Genomic DNA, 18,070 nt, shown 5'->3' with positions numbered 1-18,070 from the left:
GTATCTAGGGGACCAGAGAAGAACATTCCTCTTCATCTCAAGCAGTGAGAGCTTGACACATAAGGGTTTATAACCCATCTACATTTTTATCTGAGCTTAATGAAACTGGCTATTTTTATTATTCACAAAAATAGAATTTGGATCCTATCTTTGGCCTTATTTCTATCTCCATGGACTGAGTTTCACTGACTAATTATGCATCATGTAAAATGAATTATTTCTATCAGTCTTAGGTTTGTGGTCTTTCAGTTTCATTGTGGCGCCTCTGTTTCTTGTATTAGCAGCGAGGATCAACAGGCACACCCGACAGATCTGCTCTCCTTATTACTCTGTGTGCCTCCACTGTGTCACTTACTCATCTTCCTCTCAGCCTTTATACTCTCTCCTCGTCTGGAAGCTGTCTCATGCCGCTAATCATTTGCATTGATCTGCTCTGGGCCTTTTCTATTGCTGCTATCAATTCAGATAATGGAATTCTCCTTTAAAAAAAAAATCAAATCGCTTTATCTGCCTGTCAGTCACCAAGAGCCTGACCTAGCTGTAATTATAGGCAATAAGCAGAATCACATTCATTTCAATTGGGAGCCAGATTAGGGCTCAAATGGCAAGGAATGTGTCAGTCCACATTTGTGCATCTTTTTGCAGACGCCCAGTTTGCAGGAAGGGAGATTTCACTCCACTGGGGTCCAGAGTTCACCCATGCTCTCTAACTAGAAACAGGGGCAGGAGGTGGGGCATAAAATACACATTGACAACTGCATTAGCACCAAGCTGGCAAGAAAATCTAGGGCTGCTTGGTCCAGATTTCCATTTATGGCTAAGGGTTTTCATATAATGCTGGCAAATGTATGCCACATAAGGTGAAGGTTCTGTGGAGGGGTGGGTCATAGAGGAATTGTGAGTGACTGGATGGGGAAAAATCCTTTAGATGGGGAAGGGATTTGGACAAGTGAGACGGAGCGGGGGGGGGCGATTGTGTAAATTTAAGAGTGCCAGTGTGCCATGTCCCATTTTTTATGCAATACACTCATGCACACAAAGGATTTTCCCTCATGAACATGTAATGTTCCCGTAGAGGGTAATAACATGTCCTTTTTGTGTGTAGGATGTATTTCCAATAGATGATGAAAATTTAGCTCTCCCCTTGTACGCAGTGCATTAGCAGGGACATCCAGAAGATGTGCACGTCTTGCCAATGGGCTGGCACTCATATAACTGAGAGCAAGATCTGCCTTGCTGTGTAGGATTTCTATAATCATACGTCATCAGGGAATAAGCCATTCCTAGGAACCCTCTTATATCAGACCTTTAGAATGGGGAATGTAGGGGTTTAACATGGAGACCCCTTTAGAGCTGAAGCCCAGGCTGGACCATTAGGGTGCCCAGACAGGAAGTGCGAAAAATCAGGGTGGGAGTGGGGGTAATAGGCACCTATATAAGAAAAAGTCCCAAATGTTGGGACTGTCCCTATAAAATCGGGACATCTGGTCACCCTGCCAGCAAGAGGGCCATATCTCAGCCTTTACTAATCTGCTGGTCATTGAAGCTCACAGCAACTTCTGAGCTGCTAAATGCCAGGGGTGCAGGTGGCAGTTTGCAGGTGGCAGTCACAAATAAAGCGTCTCATCTACAGAAAATGTTTTTTCACCCACATTTTGGCTGCAGACCTATTACGAATGCTGTTTGGCGGGTGTCTTGGTGTTTGTATTGTTCTGCAACCAACAAAGCAGGCTGAGACAGGAAAAGAGGGCTGGGCTGGACAAGGGGAAGGGGCAGGTCTCCCGCCATCCTGGACCTGATCTAAAGCCAACTGAAATCAGTGAAACACTGTCACTGATTTCCAAGGGGGTTGCATCAGGCTCTTTGAGCTCTGTAAGGCCAAGGAAAGTCAGCAGGGAAAGACAGGGGATATGTGGCAACCAAGCAAACCCTTCTGAGCACTGTGTGTTCTCATTTAGATAAGAGCCTGCAGACTAGCCACTGAAGCAGCGGGGGTTGAGTGGGCCAGGTTTTTCTATGTCTCAGTGGCCTAGACAGGCTGAGGGAGGAAGGAGGATGTGGCCTGGCCTCTATACTCCACAGCTGGGCCTGATTAGCAACCTGTAGAGAAACTTCCTGCTGCTCAGATCTGGGAAGGGAGAATTACTTGGGCTATGTCTGTATGGGGTGGGGAGGGGAACTGTTTTGCTGCAGCACAGGAGCTGAACCCTTCATCACTTGACATGTAAGTCCTGTCTTCAGTTTCTCATATAGATAACTGTTCGTTTTAGTGAGGTCTTAGAGGATAACTAAAGTCTTTGTAAAATCAAGGCTCCTAAAGTGCTACTCTTGTGATTGTTAAGTAGCGTCACAAGATCAGTGACCCCAGAAGGTCATAACCCATATTTGGAGTCTCTGTGAACTGACACTGCAGTGTAATTCAAACTGCGGCCCATTACGTAACTTTTAAAATGACAGGGTTCTGAGAAAGATGTCTCCTCTCCCATGCTAATGGCTTGGCCCTTTCAGGTGTTTTTTTTTAACCTAGGAGACACTATTCTGAGATTTACATTTGCAAAAACACATAAATTGCAAAAGGACAGAAACAAAAAAGTCTCCCACTTAGTAGCAGTGTGTGAGCTCTCACCAGGGAGATTCCCATGGGATAAAATGCTTTGGCTTTCCATCTTTAGTTTTCTACTTTTTTGGGGGGGGTGGCTCTTTGTCCATAACAGAACACAAACCATAAGTTTTAATTAATAATTACAAGTGTTTTAAAATTTAGCAAATACAATTCTTGAAATAGTGTCACTTGTATTAAAAAGACCAAAAAAAGATGGAAAATGACACCCCCTCCCCCCAACTTCCTTTAAAACACAACCTGTCTCCCTCATTTTCTTCCTGAGTAATTAACAGGTATGGGCTCTAGACCAAATCAGTGTAATCGCTTTTAGTTGGACAATTATTTCAGTTCACTCTGCAGTGCACTAAACCATTTAGAGGAAATGCCTTTGCATATTGGTAACTGCAAACTACTGCTTAAATGTTGAGCAAGCTGGTACATGTGTTCTCGTTCTTGGGTAGGGAAAGGAAGAGTTGGGAGTTATGCTACAATGTGTATCACTTTTGACAAATGGTTTAGCTACTGCTATCAATCAGCAGAATTTTTGCTTGGGTCCCAGATTTGCTTAAATGACTAAAAAGGAAATCTATAAGCCTCACTTCTGCATTGCAAGTGGCTTTCCCTCTCCTTCCTCCTTTTTTAAATCAGCAGTGTCCTTTAGCCAGACCACAAACGAGATCAAACAATGTTCTTCGGCCTTCAGCAAGAAAATGTTGCACATGACTTAATAACCCAGATGCATACAGAAGTTATGAATATTTGCTGTGAGAAACATATGGTGAGAAAAGTTTTCAGTCTGATGTCTGCACATGAAGTTTATGGAGCTATGACAGAAAGACACAACATGTGTTTTGACTTTTGATTTCATTTTCCTCATGGTAAATAAGGTTTGAAGAAGTTGTTTCTTCCCCAAGAATGAGTGAAACCTGAGTAATCTGTTAAAAGATGTGGTTTACTGATATGCTTTTGCTGGACATGTTGACACTGGCTTGCCTATATTAGCTTGTTTGCATTGTGCCAGTTCAAGCATATAACATCAATTCTGATATCTTTTGACGCTCTGGTTCTTTCCATTTACAAATCTTGCCAAATTCCACTCTGATATGTGAGTTATGATATACGTGGCTATCATATATCTCTGGGAATAAGCAGGAAGAACTCGAAATGCTAGTAAATAAACACGACTATGACATAATTGGCATCACAGAGACTTGGTGGGATAATATACAACTGGAATATTGGTATAGAAGGGTACAGCTTACTCAGGAAGGACCAGCAGGGAAAAACGGGAGGAGGTGTTGCCTTATATATTAAAAATGTACACACTTGGACTGAGGTTGAGATGGAAATAAGAGACAGACTCTGGATAAGGATAAAAGGGGTAAAAAACAAGGGTGATGTCATGGTAGGGGTCTACTACAGACCACCTAACCAGGACAGGAGTGGCAGGTTTGTGTAATTTTTGGTGGTGCCCAGAACAGGTCCAAGTCTCTCCCCCCTCTCCGCTCCCTTCCGACCTAAGGCTCTGGGAGGGAGTTTGGGTGCGGGAGGGGGTTTGGGTGCTGGGTGCAGGCTCTGGACTGGGATAGAGGGCTGGGGTGCAGGAGGGGGTTTGGGTGCTGGGGATGAGGAGTTTGGGGTACAGCAGGTAGGCTGCCCTGGGGCTGGGGTGGGGGGCCAAAGAGGACTCCCCCCCCAGCCCTTTCCCTGTCGGCAACAGGGAGCTCTGTGGGAGGGGGGACCCTTCCTGGTCCCCCCAGCATGACACTCACCCAAGCCCCCCCCAGGCTGCTGCTCAGGAGGTCCAGCCAGGATGAGTCCCGTCCCCCCGCTCAGAGTCGCCTGCTGTGGGAGGGCTGCCATGCACCTCCTCCCTCTGCAGGTGCAGCAGCTGCCTTAGCCTGCCCTCAGCGCTGCTCCCTTGTAGCCGGAAGCGGCCGGCAAGGGAGTGCAGTGTGGAGCTGCAGGGGGCAGCCGCCCGCTGCCTAGGGCAGGCAGGGACGCTCGGGGGAGGTGCATGGGGGCGGCAGGTGGGGCCGGGGGACACTCCGAGGGAAGCGCGCGGGGGCGGCAGGCAGGGCAGAGGGAGAGATCCGGCCCCGAACATTGGCGGAGCCGGGCCCCCTGGGCCCTGAATTTGCTGGAGCCCAGGCACTATGGGCCCATACAACTCACTGCCCCAAACCAGGAAAAAGAGGTGGATGAGGCTTTTTTTCAACAACAAACAAATCGTCCAAAGCACAGGACTTGGTAGATAAAATCCCATGGGAAGCAAGTCTAAGGGGAAAAGCAATTGAAGACAGTTGGCAGTTTTTCTAAGAGACATTATTAAGGACACAAGAGCAAACGATCCCACTGCGTAGGAAAGACAGGAAGTATGGCAAGAGACTACCCTGGCTTAAGCAGGAGATCTTCAATGATCTAAAAATTAAAGAAAAGTCCTACAAAAAGTGGAAACTAAGTGCAATTACAAAGGATGAATATAAACAAATAACACAAGTATGTAGGGACAAAATTAGAAAGGCCAAGGCACAAAATGAGATCAAACTAGCTTGAGACATCCTTTGAGACATAAAGGATAATAAGAAAATATTCTACAAATACATTAGAAGCAAGAGGAAGACCAAGCACAGGGTAGGCCCATTACTCAATGCGGGGGAGGAGGGACAATAACAGAAAATGTGGAAATGGCAGAGGTGCTTAATGACTTCTTTGTTTCAGTTTTCATCAAGAAGGTTGGTGGTGATTGGACGTCTAACATAGTGAATACAAGTGAAAATGAGGTAGGATCAGAAGAGGCTAAAATAGGAAAAGAACAAGTTAAAAATTACTTAGACAAATTAGATGTCTTCAAGCCACCAGGGCCTCATGAAATGCATCCTAGAATACTCAAGGAGCTGACTGAGGAGATATCTGAACCATCAGCGATTATATTTGAAAAGCATGGAAGACGGGAGAGATTCCAGAAGACTAGAAAAAGGCAACTATAGTGCCAATCTATAAAACGGGAAATAAGGACAACCTGGGGAATTACAGACCAGTCATCTTAACTTCTGTACCCGGAAAGATAATGGAGCAAATAATTAAACAATCAGTTTGCAAACATCTAGAAGATAATAAGGTGAATAGTAACAGTCAGCATGGATTTGTCAAGAACAAATCATGTCAAACCAACCTGATCGCTTTCTTTGACAGGGTAACAAGCCTTGTGGATAGGGAAAAAGCGTTAGACATGGTATATCTTGATTTTAGTAAAGCTTTTGATACTGTCTCGCATTACCTTCTCATAAACAAACTAGTGAAATGGAACCTAGATGGAGCTACTAGAAGGTGGGTGCAAAACTGGTTGGAAAACTGTTCCCAGAAAGTAGTTATCTGTAGTTCAGTCATGCTGGAATGACATACGAGTGGGGTCCTGCAGGGGTTGGTTCTGGGTCCAGTTCTGATCAAAATCTTCATCAATGATTTAGATAATGGCATAGACAGTACACATAAAGTTTGCGGATGATACCAAGCTGGGAGGGGTTGCAAGTGCTTTGGAGGATAGGATTAAAATTCAAAATGATCTGGACAAACTGAAGAAATGGTCTAAAGTAAATAGGATGAAATTCAATAAGGACAAATGCAAAGTACTCCATTTAGAAAGGATCAGTCAGTTGCACACATACAAGATGGGAAATGATTGCCTAGGAAGGAATATTGAGGAAAGGAATCTGGGGGTCATAGTGGATCACAAGCTAAATATGAGTCAACAGTGTAATGCTGTTGCAAAAAAAGGAAACAACATTCTGGGATTTATTAGCAGGAGTGTTGTAAGCAAGACACGAGAAGTAATTTTTCCACTCTACTCTGAGCTGATTAGGCCTCAACTGGAGTACTGTGTCCAGTTCTGGGCACCACTTTTCAGGAAGGATGTGGACAAATTGAGAGACTCCAGAGAAGAGCAATAAAAATTATTAAAGGTCTACAAAACATCACCTATGAGCAGGGCCGGATTAACGCAGGGGCTTTAGGGGCTGCAGCCCAGGGCTAAGGGTGCCCCGGCGCAGCAGGGCTCAGGCAGGCTGCCTGCATGCCGTGGCCATACTGGAACTGGCCAATGGGAGCTGCGGGGGCAGCATTTGCGGACACAGGTGGTGCACGGAGACATGCTGTCCCCCTCCCTCCTGGGGCAGGCAGAGACGTGCCAGCAGCCGTCCGCTTCTGGGAGCAGCAGAGGCCACGGCATGGAGGCAGGCAGCCTGCCTGAGCCCTGCTGTGCCGCTGGCCGGGAGCTGCCTGTGGTAAGCATCTCCCGGCCAGAGCCTGCACCTTGCACCCACTCCTGTACCCCAACCCCCGCCACTGGTCAGAATCCCCTCCTGCACCCAAACTCCCTCCAAGACCCTGCACCCCCTCCTGCACCGCAACCCCCTGCCCCAGGTCAGAATCCCCTCCTGCACCAGACTACCCCCCAGAGCCCGCATCCCCTCCTGCACTCAAACTCTCTCCCAGAAAGAAACTAATATAACAGCTGTTCTAAGGTAAGAAGTAGGCTATTTTAAATTAAATTAACTATATTCTACATGTTTTAAGACTGAAATGTAACCACAGAATGGCTTTTTGTTAATTAAAAGGCAAGTTTAGTGTAGCATTAATAGCCTCGATGCCATAATTGTGATAATTTTGTTTTAAATTAGGAAAAAGACTTGTATACAGGGGCCCCACAAAATCTAATAGCCCCGGGCCCACAGGAGAGTTAATCTGGCCCTGCCTATGGGGGAAGATTGAAAAAATTGGGTTTGTTTAGTCTGGAAAAGAGAAGACTGAGAGGGGACATAACAGTTTTCAAGTATGTAAAAAGTTTTTACAAGGAGCAAGGAGAAAAACTGTTTTTCTTAACCTCTGAGGCTAGGACAAGAAGCAATGGGCTTAAATTGCAGCAAGGGAGGTTTATGTTGGACATTAGGAAAAACTTCTTAACTGTCAAGGTGATCAAGCACTGGAATAAATTGCCTAGGGAGGTTGTGGAATCTCCATCATTGGAGATTTTTAAGAGCAGGTTAGACAAACACCTGTCAGGAATTATCTTGATAATACTTAGTCCTGCCATGAGTGCAGGGGACTGGACTAGATGACCTCTCAAGGTTCCTTCCAGTCCCATGATTCTATGCTATCTCCATGCTGGGAAAAATTGGCAATCTTGGACTGTATACTAACAGCTTGTAGTTGAGACAAAGTCTTACTACTCGGTTGCTAAAGACAATTCTTATCACCGTATTGGGTAGTTAAATTGTGTTGTAAGCATGTATAATCTAACCATGTAATCACAGATATTCATCTATGGCCCAGATGCACCAGTGCATTCAAGAATCTCAATTAGCCCAACAGCATGACAATTACCTTTGTATCCTTGTGTTCTAGCACTATCCTCGAGTTGTTGTGACAGCTTCAGGCCCAAATTTTCTCCATCCTCTAAATATTATGGGGTCCTTCATTTTGCCACATATAAGGCAAATCAATTAGATGTGTTATACCGGACTTTTTATAAGTGTCCTGTCTCAAATGGTAAATAGCTCTGTATGTGTACTCTAGGCCAGGTCAATTTACCTGTGTGGAATTTTTTTTTTGACAAATTATTTTGTCTTATGGTTTGTGTCACCAATTATTGCACATTATATAAGTCACCATTTAATCATAAACATTTATTTAACAAAATCAGGATGGAATGAGTTGAGCAAGTGTGGGTCTTGGGAAGAACATGAAATTTTTTGGAGATGAACGTGAATATGTGTTAGAAATGACACTGGAAGCTCCCCTGTGCTGTAGAAGTAGCTGTAGTGCTAAGAAAATAGCTGATATTGTCCACCGTGCAACTAACAGCTATTCTCACCAATGAGACTCTTTTTAAACCATTCACTTGACCAAAACATTGAGTGTCTCAATGAGAATATTTAACTATCTTTTTAAAAAGTGGGTAGATGTTATGGCTTAACACCCCCCACCCCATCCTACCCCAAATATTTGGTTTCTTTAGGGAAATGTACAGCATTTAATAAGGCTTAAATAATACAAACAAGCCAGATAAAAATATGCAGCTAAAGAAAAAACTGTCTTCCAAGGCAATGATGTCACACCTGAGATGCACCTATTGAGCCTGATTCTCTACTCCCTGATGGTGGTTTTATGCTGGTGTAATTGTTGAAGTCATCTGAATTACTTTGGCATAAAACCAGCATAAGGTTGTGAATTGGTGCTCCTTACCTATGTGAGATTTCTCTAGTTACAGCATTATCAACTAGAAATTCACCAATGAATATCTTTACAAAGAAATAACTATAATACCTGGGCTAGTCCTCCAGCATGTATAAGGGTTAAGTCAGGCATCCAAGAACAACCAGGCACCAGTAGGCCATACAGTGCGATCATATAATAAGGCACAGAGTAGAACATGTATGTCAGCATCTGCATTTTAAACAGAAACATGAGCTGTTTTGTGTTTTCAGAGAGAGGTCTATTTAGGAATCAGCCGATTGCTGACAGAGAAATTGGAATATTCCAAGATTATGTTCTCTAGAGGATGTTTGCAGATGATGAAAGATATCCCTGTAGATAAACAGAACACTCCACAAAGATTCTCCAAATAATGAAATCATAATACTCCAGAACCCCACCACTTTCCAGAGTGAAGCTTCTTCATTCAGCTTGTTGCCAGAATGGATTTCTAACAGAAAAGGCAAATCCTTCATTTGAGGTTTACTCATTTGGTTGCCTCCCTATAAATGACACTATGCATCTCAGTGTTTGTCATTTTTAAAAATAGAAGTATTGTGGGTATTAAGAACCCTCAGGTCAACCCTCATGCGATGATCAAGTAAACAGGCTTGGCAAAGGATGCTGTGTGGTTTTACAGGAAAGAGGAATGTGTCAGTGGTGATACAGAAGAGAAAGGGTAAATATAGGGCTAGATTTCCTATCTACACCACCCTTTTACCTGTTTAGGTTGCTATTACATTAGGGCAGTGGTTCCCAAACTTGTTCCACCGCTTGTGCAGGGAAAGCCCCTGGCGGGCCGGGCTGGTTTGTTTACCTGCCGCGTCCGCAGGTTCAGCTGATCGCGGCTTCCAGTGGCCGTGGTTCGCTGATCCAGGCCAATGGGAGCTGCTGGAAGCAGCAACCAGCACATCCCTCGGCCCGTGCTGCTTCCAGCAGCTCCCATTGGCCTGGAGCAGCGAACCACAGCCACTGGGAGCCATGATTGGCCGATCCTGCGGATGTGGCAGGTAAACAAACCGGCCCAGCCCGCCAGGGACTTTCCCCGCACAAGCGGCAGAACAAGTTTGGGAACCACTGCACTAGGGAAATCCTCATTTGGTGCCTTAAAGGCAACTTTAAGTCCACTTTGCACATGCAGAGCAGCACAAAGGGGACTAAAGAGGGGCTAAGGATCTGGCCTGGGGAATATATTAAAAGGGACTGGGTGGTCAAATGATAAAATACGTAACCCATCACTGCTAGGTCCCCAGTCTGAATCCAACCCAGCTCAATGATAAACAAATGTTATCTTGTCATGGCTGTTCAGAGGCCGATGTGAAATGCACAATGGTCTCAGTCTCACTCCCAGTGGGCAGATGCCACATCACAGTTAGCACCCTCATTGGTAAGCCCAGTGAAACCTGTTGCTTCATATTTGTGCCTGTTCACCCATAATTTTAGAACATCCCATACGTAATAGTTAGTTCTTTACCTGAAGTTTAGGATAAGCAGCAGGATCCTTGATATAGGGCTCGTGAAGTTGAATATATGACCGGCAGAGTTCAGCAGGGCAATCCAAAGCAATCTACAGAGATGTTAAAAATTGCATGTGATCAAAGAAGTCACTCTAAACCAAACTAACCTCACCCTTACTATTGTGGGCCCTACAACTGTGCTCGCGGTTGCCACACAGAAGGCTTGCTTACAGGCCAGAAGGGACTGGGTCCTTTGCCAAGGTGATCCACTTGGTCACCATCACAGAAATGGGCTGACGTCACTGTTGAAATCTAGTCTTCCCTTTGCCTGCCTCACAGGTCCCTTGAATGGTTCATAGAGCAAAAAAAATGCTATATAACAGTTAGATAGTATAGTCATCAGTAGATCTCAAAGGCACTTTTATAAAGGAAGGTGAGCATCATTGTCCCCATTTTACAAATGAGGAGACTGGGACACAGAGAGGGGTAAGGACTTACCCAAGGTCACCCAGCAGATCAGTGACAGAGGCTGGAATAGAAGCTAGGACTTCTGAGTCCTAGTTTAGTGCTCTAGCTACTAGGACAGCATTAGTAGTCTTAGTTTTTCACTGGAAAGTATTTAAGCTAGTATACCAGGTATGTGTGGTCCATAACATTATTTTATTTGTACTGACAACTAGGCTTTGACCCAATCCATAATGCCTAATGGAAATTCACCCAATAGTAGAAAAATCAGGTAAGCATATACTGTAGAGTTTATGTAGAGATTTAAACAAGAGCTGTGCTGCAATAAGGTAATAGTGGAGAATGATGCGAACTCCAAAACCAGCTACTATAAAAAACTGTAATGAGGAAAAAAGAGAGAGAGAAAATCCAACAAACTAAAGAACAAATTTGCCAAAAAACTCCATGGTGACCCAACTACTATGTCAAGGAGCTGAATTCATGAAAACAAGCAATGATTACAAAGTACTCAATACTTTTCTAAAATGATCCATCAGTTTCAACAGCAGCTTAATAAGAGCTTTCCCAGGAGACATTGCTGGTGTCTAAATTACTGACAAGGCCCAGCTGTGTGTATTGCAGCTGACAACTACACTGGCTTTTGTAAGTCTGGGTTTGGGAAAAATACAAAGATTCCCACTGTACATGCCAATGGCACATCTTGGAGAGGGAGACACATCTGAAAAACAGGTGTATGTCTGTACTGAGGAACCACAGTTTATTGGCCAATAACATATTGCCACAATTACTGGAGCTTAATAGAAAGCTGTTCATTCCATCCATGGCTGAGAAAGTGATGTCACTGAAACAGTTCCTACAATGGGAGAAGAACTGGGTAGTGAAATGGGATAGGAAAAGAAGCTCAGAAAAAATGAGGAAGTGGCATGGCAGCCTGTAGCTGGGTGCTTGGGCAAGAGATTACACTGTGAAAAATGTGTCATCTCTTTCCACATTGCTTTGTGTTTTATTCAGTTAGCCAGCACCAACAGAACTAGGGAGTGTCCTGAGCGGCAACAAATGAAGATGCCAGTAACAAGACAGAAGTAAACAAAAATTAAAAGATTTCTGAAGGCAAATTTTCTCAGAAATATGACCAGAGAGCAAAAGTAAAGCAATAATACAAGCCAGAAGAACTACAAAAGAGTGACATGCACTAAGTAGAACAAATTGCTGATAAAGTTACTTCTGATCACCTGATATATGAATTAAGGTCTAAACAGGGTCAGCGCAACCAAATATGCAGACCAGGCAGTTGTCTAGGGCACCAAAATGTTTAGTGATTGTTTACTCAGTAGTGTGCAATTTCCATTTTGCCTAGAGCAGCAAATACTTCAAAACTGACCCTAGGAGTAGGTTTACCACTGCTCCAAGAAGAAAGTATTTTAAATTCTGTGTGATTCCCTCTGAAATTTCAAAGCTATCAGATGTATTATAAATCCATAGACAAAGTTAATTTAAAACAATCTATACTTGATAGGCAAGAATGAGACATTTACAATTTCAGGAGACTTGGGATAAACCCAACATAGTTCTCAGATAAAAAGATTCTACTCTCTCACTCATAATGCAAGCTGCATGTTTTTCTATGTGAGTTTAGTTACGTGTCTATGTTTTAGAAAGACATGAATGCAGATTTAATTTAGCTTGTGTGCATCCATGGTATTGTTCATTAATATATTAACAGTAGACCACCAAAAAAAACCAATGAATGACATGCTTTTTAGGTCACTGTGAGCCACACTTGGGCTGTCGTTACTCTGTTGCTCTTTGGGGGTCATATAGCTAGTCTCTTTCAGAAAACCAATTTCACACAATGCAAATGGAGAGGCAAAGCTACAGTAATTACAATAATGCTACATGCAGTGTTGTAGCCGTGTCGGTCCCAGGATATTAGAGAGACAAGGTGGGTGAGGTAATATCTTTAATTGGACCAATTTCTGTTGGTGAGAGAGAGAAGCTTACAGAAGAGCTCTGTGTAAGCTCTAACACTTATCTCTTTCACCAACAGAAGTTGGACCAATAAAAGGTATTACCTCACCTACCTTGTCTCTCTAATAATGCCACAGACACTTCATTTCTCCTTCATATTCTTAGGGCCCAGTCCTGCTCCCACTGAGAAGTTTTCCATTTTGTTGGGAGCTAACTGGGCCCTTGGTTTGCATATAGTACATACGTTTTCTCACTTCCTTTTGAAGAGCAACAGATGTAAAAGCTTTGTGAATAAAACTTAAGAGATCCCAGGTTGTTATTGCCCCTTACACTTACCATGCCCCTAAATATGCAAAACCCAGTTGCTAGGATGAGATATATAGCCAACATTAGATCTAGTGGTCTTCTCAGTAGTCCTTTCTTCTGGACTTTCTGAATCACCTACAATACAATATAGGGTTAAGAGTAGATCACAAATTCTACATTAAATGTATTTCATTTCAAATCTGTCTCTAAAGAAAGTTAAGGTGGTGAAACACCCTGACAGGAGCCAAAGGGACAACATCTTCTCTCAGCTATTCTAGTGTAAATGCAGAGTCAGTCTATTGATTTGAGTGTATGAGGGGAAGCAGCAGCATTTCTGTATATAATGACAGGTTTCAGAGTAGCAGCCGTGTTAGTCTGTATCCGCAAAAAGAAAAGGAGTACTTGTTAGTCTCTAAGATGCCACAAGTACTCCTTTTCTTTTTGTATGTAATGAAGTACTGTAACAATGTTACAATGATATAACAGAAAGCAGAATCAGGCTCCTACCATTCAAAGTTAAAGCTAACCCACACTTTAAGAAGATTCTCTAATGGTCCACCTGAGTGAGGATCAGTGTCAATCTTCATGTTGAATGGCTTACCTTTCATCAGTCTGTGACACTTTACAAGATAATTTACACAAAGATAATAAAATGGCTTCCTCATACCCGCTCTTATTGTGCCACTGAGTATTTTACGTATGCCATTTTATTTCTAAAAACCATAGTGCATATCCACTTACGTGGGGTCATAAGAAAATGTATTATGTAATCATAAATCCATATCCAATATTTACTTATCGAAGGGCTGACCAGGAGAGGAAGGATGGCCCAGTGGCTAAAGTGGGAGCCTGGGACACCAGAGACCCAGTTTCACTTCCCTATTCTGACACAGACTTCCTACGAGATGTTAGGCAAGTTGCTTAGTTGTCATAAGTCTCTGGTCCCTTGCTGTAAAACTGAGATGATCCCTCCCTCAGAGGAATGTTGTGGGGGTAAATATGTGAGGCATGCTGATGTAATGGGAGCTATGTAAGTACCTCAGATAAAACCTGGTTTGGGGCAATCACGAGAGCTCACTCACTGCAGAGTTTTCATTCAAACTTTCATTCAAACCTTCAAGGATGCTTTTTTTTTTCTTCACCATTATGCACTCTTGCCCAACATGCACACACCAGATGCAATCTCCTTGCAATTGAGAGAACAAGCCATCTTCCTCATTTAAAAGCACTGCATTTATATGACTCACTCACTTCCACTTCCCTTTTGAACGATAATCCATGCATTGATATGCACACAACAAAAAGACCTCCTACAAAACGGATTTCCTTATTATACATGATTGCATTACTGTCTCAAAATATGTTGTACAATGACATAATCATAAACATTCATGTTCAAATGACAGAATGGAAGAAAATATTTTTCAGGCAAAACTCCAAAGCAAGGACTACAGAATTTGGCTCATAGTTTAACAAAAAATAAAAAACTTCCTATATGTAGGGCTGTTTACTTCATAAAATTGTTAAAACCAATGGTAAATTTTCAGAAACAGATCTCCGAGGCAGTTCTGCTGTGTCTTCTTCTTGCTTCCTCATGCTAGATCAATAGGTAGGCTCATGTGAGTAAGACAAGTATGATTTAGATCTGTGTTACTCTATAATATTTAGTATCCGAGGGGTAGCCATGTTAGTCTGGATCTGTAAAAGCGGCAAAGAGTCCTGTGGCACCTTATAGACTAACAGATGTATTGGAGCATAAGCTTTCATGGGTGAATACCCACTTTGTCAGATGCGACGAATATTTAAGGTATCAAAGCCTGCTGCTGTAGGAGTGTTTACAACATCATAGACAAAGAATGTGTTTAACCCAATAGTATTAACAGGAAAAACAAGGGCTTTAAAAGGAAGTAGTGTTACAAATACTTTTAAGATGGAACTATAAAAGAATAATTGTAAAGTCAATGGATTGTTTCCATTTTATGTTTGCGTGAAGGCTGAACTTTAACTGTATATATTACACCCTTTTCTAAAAGGAAACAGTAACCTGACATACATATTTATGAGTGACATGAAACCACAGCACTGTGTTATGTACAGAGCAGTTAGAATGATTAGCCAAGGTGACAATGAGGACAAACCTACCCAATAGAACTTGTCTGTTAAGTTACTGTAGGGATACAGAGAAGAGAACGCATGCCTTTTCTTTTCTGTATGTATATATTTACATAAAGGCAATGCAAATGTAAAGCTCTAAAGAAAGTAGAAAGATAGGCCAACACATTGTGCAAAGGCTTAGTGCTGGACTGAAATACCTTGTCTACTGAGTTATTGTGCCCATCTCTCTCTTTTTAATACAGCAAAGTCATACCAATGTACCCTGGCATGAATTAAACAACAGTTCCTGCCAGATCAAAGTTGATCCACTGCTGGCTTCCCTTCTGCTGAAAACAACAAACCAACTCCTCATAAGTCGTGCTCATGCTGCTGTTTTGTATGTCGGAAGGAAGTCTGCAGGTGCAATTAGAATTTTCTCCTAATTCCCTAATCCTTGCTGAGTGCCTTGTTTGGAGCACCTCCCAGGATCAAGCTTTAAGAGCTCAGAACCATCTACTAGTATCAACAGGCTGAATGCAACAAAACCAGTCCCACCAGAATTCGTGTGCAAAGCTGAATTTATGCTTTGCCCTCCAGCTCATTAACTTTTCCTGAACTTAAATTACTTGAGACCGTTCCCTGAGTTACTAGTACATTTATAGACCTATCCACCATGAGCTGTAAATACCATATTACAGCTCAGTTTGATTCTAAACTGTGGCATAACTCCCCTATGCTTCTACCTCTGCTTTGAGAACACCTGAAGCTTCTCTGTTATCCAAGTGTATGTATTTAACTGGTTTGTAGTAAGTCTGTAACAATAAATGGCTTACGCAGCAGTATATAAATTGATTCCAATCATGTTTTAATGTAAGTACTTTGTATATATTTGTACATTTTTAAGAACTATCATGCCATTTGTTTCCTAACTCCCTTATTGTCTCTGAATAATGCTAGTTCAAAAATTAAAATTGGATTTTCAAGCTGATTGTAAATACTTAAAAGATCTGCTGAAAAGGGGCCAAATCATTGTAGGATTTAGTGTGGTTAATTGTTAATTAAACAAATCAGTATTAATAACTCACAACTATTTTCTGAAAACTAGATTTCAGTTAGGATAGCCTAAAATATTACAATTGGTTTTATTTCATTTTCACAGAATTTTGAAGTATACAGTTACTAAACATAAGTATGTGTGCTAGGTTCTCAACTATTCTTGTCTTCTACAGATCATAAATTAGCTGTGAAGATGTAGTTCTATTTTCCCTCAGGAAAGGCAATTTCATGAAAAAAATCGAAAGCATGGATGAAAAGATTCTATATTTAGAATTACACTGAGGACTTACTATGACCTTCAGAGAATAGAAACTAAAAGGCTCAATTTTTACACACAAAAGAGCTGTTCAATAAAAACGTAAATTAAAAAAAGAAGTGTTTACAACACTTGCTTTCCATGCATTTGCCTTTTTTAAACAATTTTTTTTTTAAAGTTAAGCTTGATTGAAACATGCATCAATGTGACACATTAAATCCGGTTAACAAAGTAGTAGTAATTACCAATCTCATAAACATAAGAAGCTTGGCCATGCTTCTGCAAATGAGCTACCATATTTTACCATATAATAGGCAGCAATTTCTGTACAGTTCTTGGGGATAGGAAGAGGGCAAATCGAAACCTTTATCCACCTCTACATGAACACCATATTCACCTCACTAATGCATGTTGTTGCATAAGGAGCAACCATCAACATGACCAAACAGTGCTTTGGTCCATATAGCTTGACTCTATCCCATTTTTATGCCTTTCGTTAGATTTCTGAGCGTTCTGTTTACATATTACTCAAATCCTCTCTACAGTTGCAGTTTGGAAGGTTCACTGAGCTTTCCCCTATCTGGCTTCCATGGAAATGAATCCTAATTTATAATGATATTCAGAAGTGCCTCCTGGGACTCAGATTTAGGAGTTGTACCTGCTTCATTGCCCCAAAAATCCTTTACTGCATTATAACCATTATTGATGTGTCTTTCACAAGCTTCTTGAAAATCTTCCAGTGCATCATCTTCAACTAGTGTGTCCTGCAAGATCACCTGTACGCAGAGAGCCTGTTAGATTTCTGGTTTCAGAGTAGCAGCCGTGTTAGTCTGTATTCGCAAAAAGAAAAGGAGTACTTGTGGCACCTTAGAGACTAACAAATTTATTTGAGCATAAGCTTTCATGAGCTACAGCTCACTTCATCAAATGCATCGAAAGCTTATGCTCAAATAAATGTGTTAATCTCTAAGGTGCCACAAGTACTCCTTTTCTTTTTGTTAGATTTCTTAATGTTCAGGGGTAGGACCTGTCTCCTATTATCCATATATACAGTGCCTACCACAAAATGGACCTGTCTGAGGCCTCAAGGTGTTTTTGTAATACAAATACCATTAATCCATTATATGTTGACACTCAAAATGGGTTTGGAATGTGCTCTGGCAGTAAGCCTGGCCACCTCTAGCCCGAAATAGAATCATAGAATCATAGAATATCAGGGTTGGAAGGGACCCCAGAAGGTCATCTAGTCCAACCCCCTGCTCGAAGCAGGACCAATTCCCAGTTAAATCATCCTAGCCAGGGCTTTGTCGAGCCTGACCTTAAAAACCTCTAAGGAAGGAGATTCTACCAACCCCTCTAGGTAACGCATTCCAGTGTTTCACCACCCTCTTAGTGAAAAAGTTTTTCCTAATATCCAATCTAAACCTCCCCCACTGCAACTTGAGACCATTACTCCTCGTTCTGTCATCTGCTACCATTGAGAACAGTCTAGAGCCATCCTCTTTGGAACCCCCTTTCAGGTAGTTGAAAGCAGCTATCAAATCCCCCCTCATTCTTCTCTTCTGCAGGCTAAACAATCCCAGCTCCCTCAGCCTCTCCTCATAAGTCATGTGT

The 18,070-nt window shown here is 42.2% G+C and overlaps 1 protein-coding gene across 8 annotated transcripts in view; it reads right to left on the bottom strand.

The window, feature by feature from the left end:
* The window catches only part of TM6SF1 (transmembrane 6 superfamily member 1), a 32,715-nt gene that overhangs the window by 3,241 nt on the left and 11,404 nt on the right, over positions 1-18,070 (bottom strand). For 7 of the 8 annotated variants that reach the window (XM_073304060.1, XM_073304054.1, XM_073304053.1 and 4 more), the window contains 3 exons: positions 13,081-13,185; positions 10,329-10,421; positions 8,927-9,046 (listed from right to left, as the gene is read on the bottom strand). In XM_073304060.1, coding sequence (XP_073160161.1) covers positions 8,927-9,046; positions 10,329-10,421; positions 13,081-13,185 — 318 coding nt within the window. The remainder of the gene's footprint in view (positions 1-8,926; positions 9,047-10,328; positions 10,422-13,080; positions 13,186-18,070) is intronic. The other variant, XM_073304057.1, reaches the window with a different exon arrangement.

This window comes from Lepidochelys kempii, chromosome 10 (assembly GCF_965140265.1).
Source record: "Lepidochelys kempii isolate rLepKem1 chromosome 10, rLepKem1.hap2, whole genome shotgun sequence".
Lineage (NCBI taxonomy): Eukaryota > Metazoa > Chordata > Testudines > Cheloniidae > Lepidochelys > Lepidochelys kempii.
This window is presented reverse-complemented; position numbering and strand designations above follow the sequence as displayed.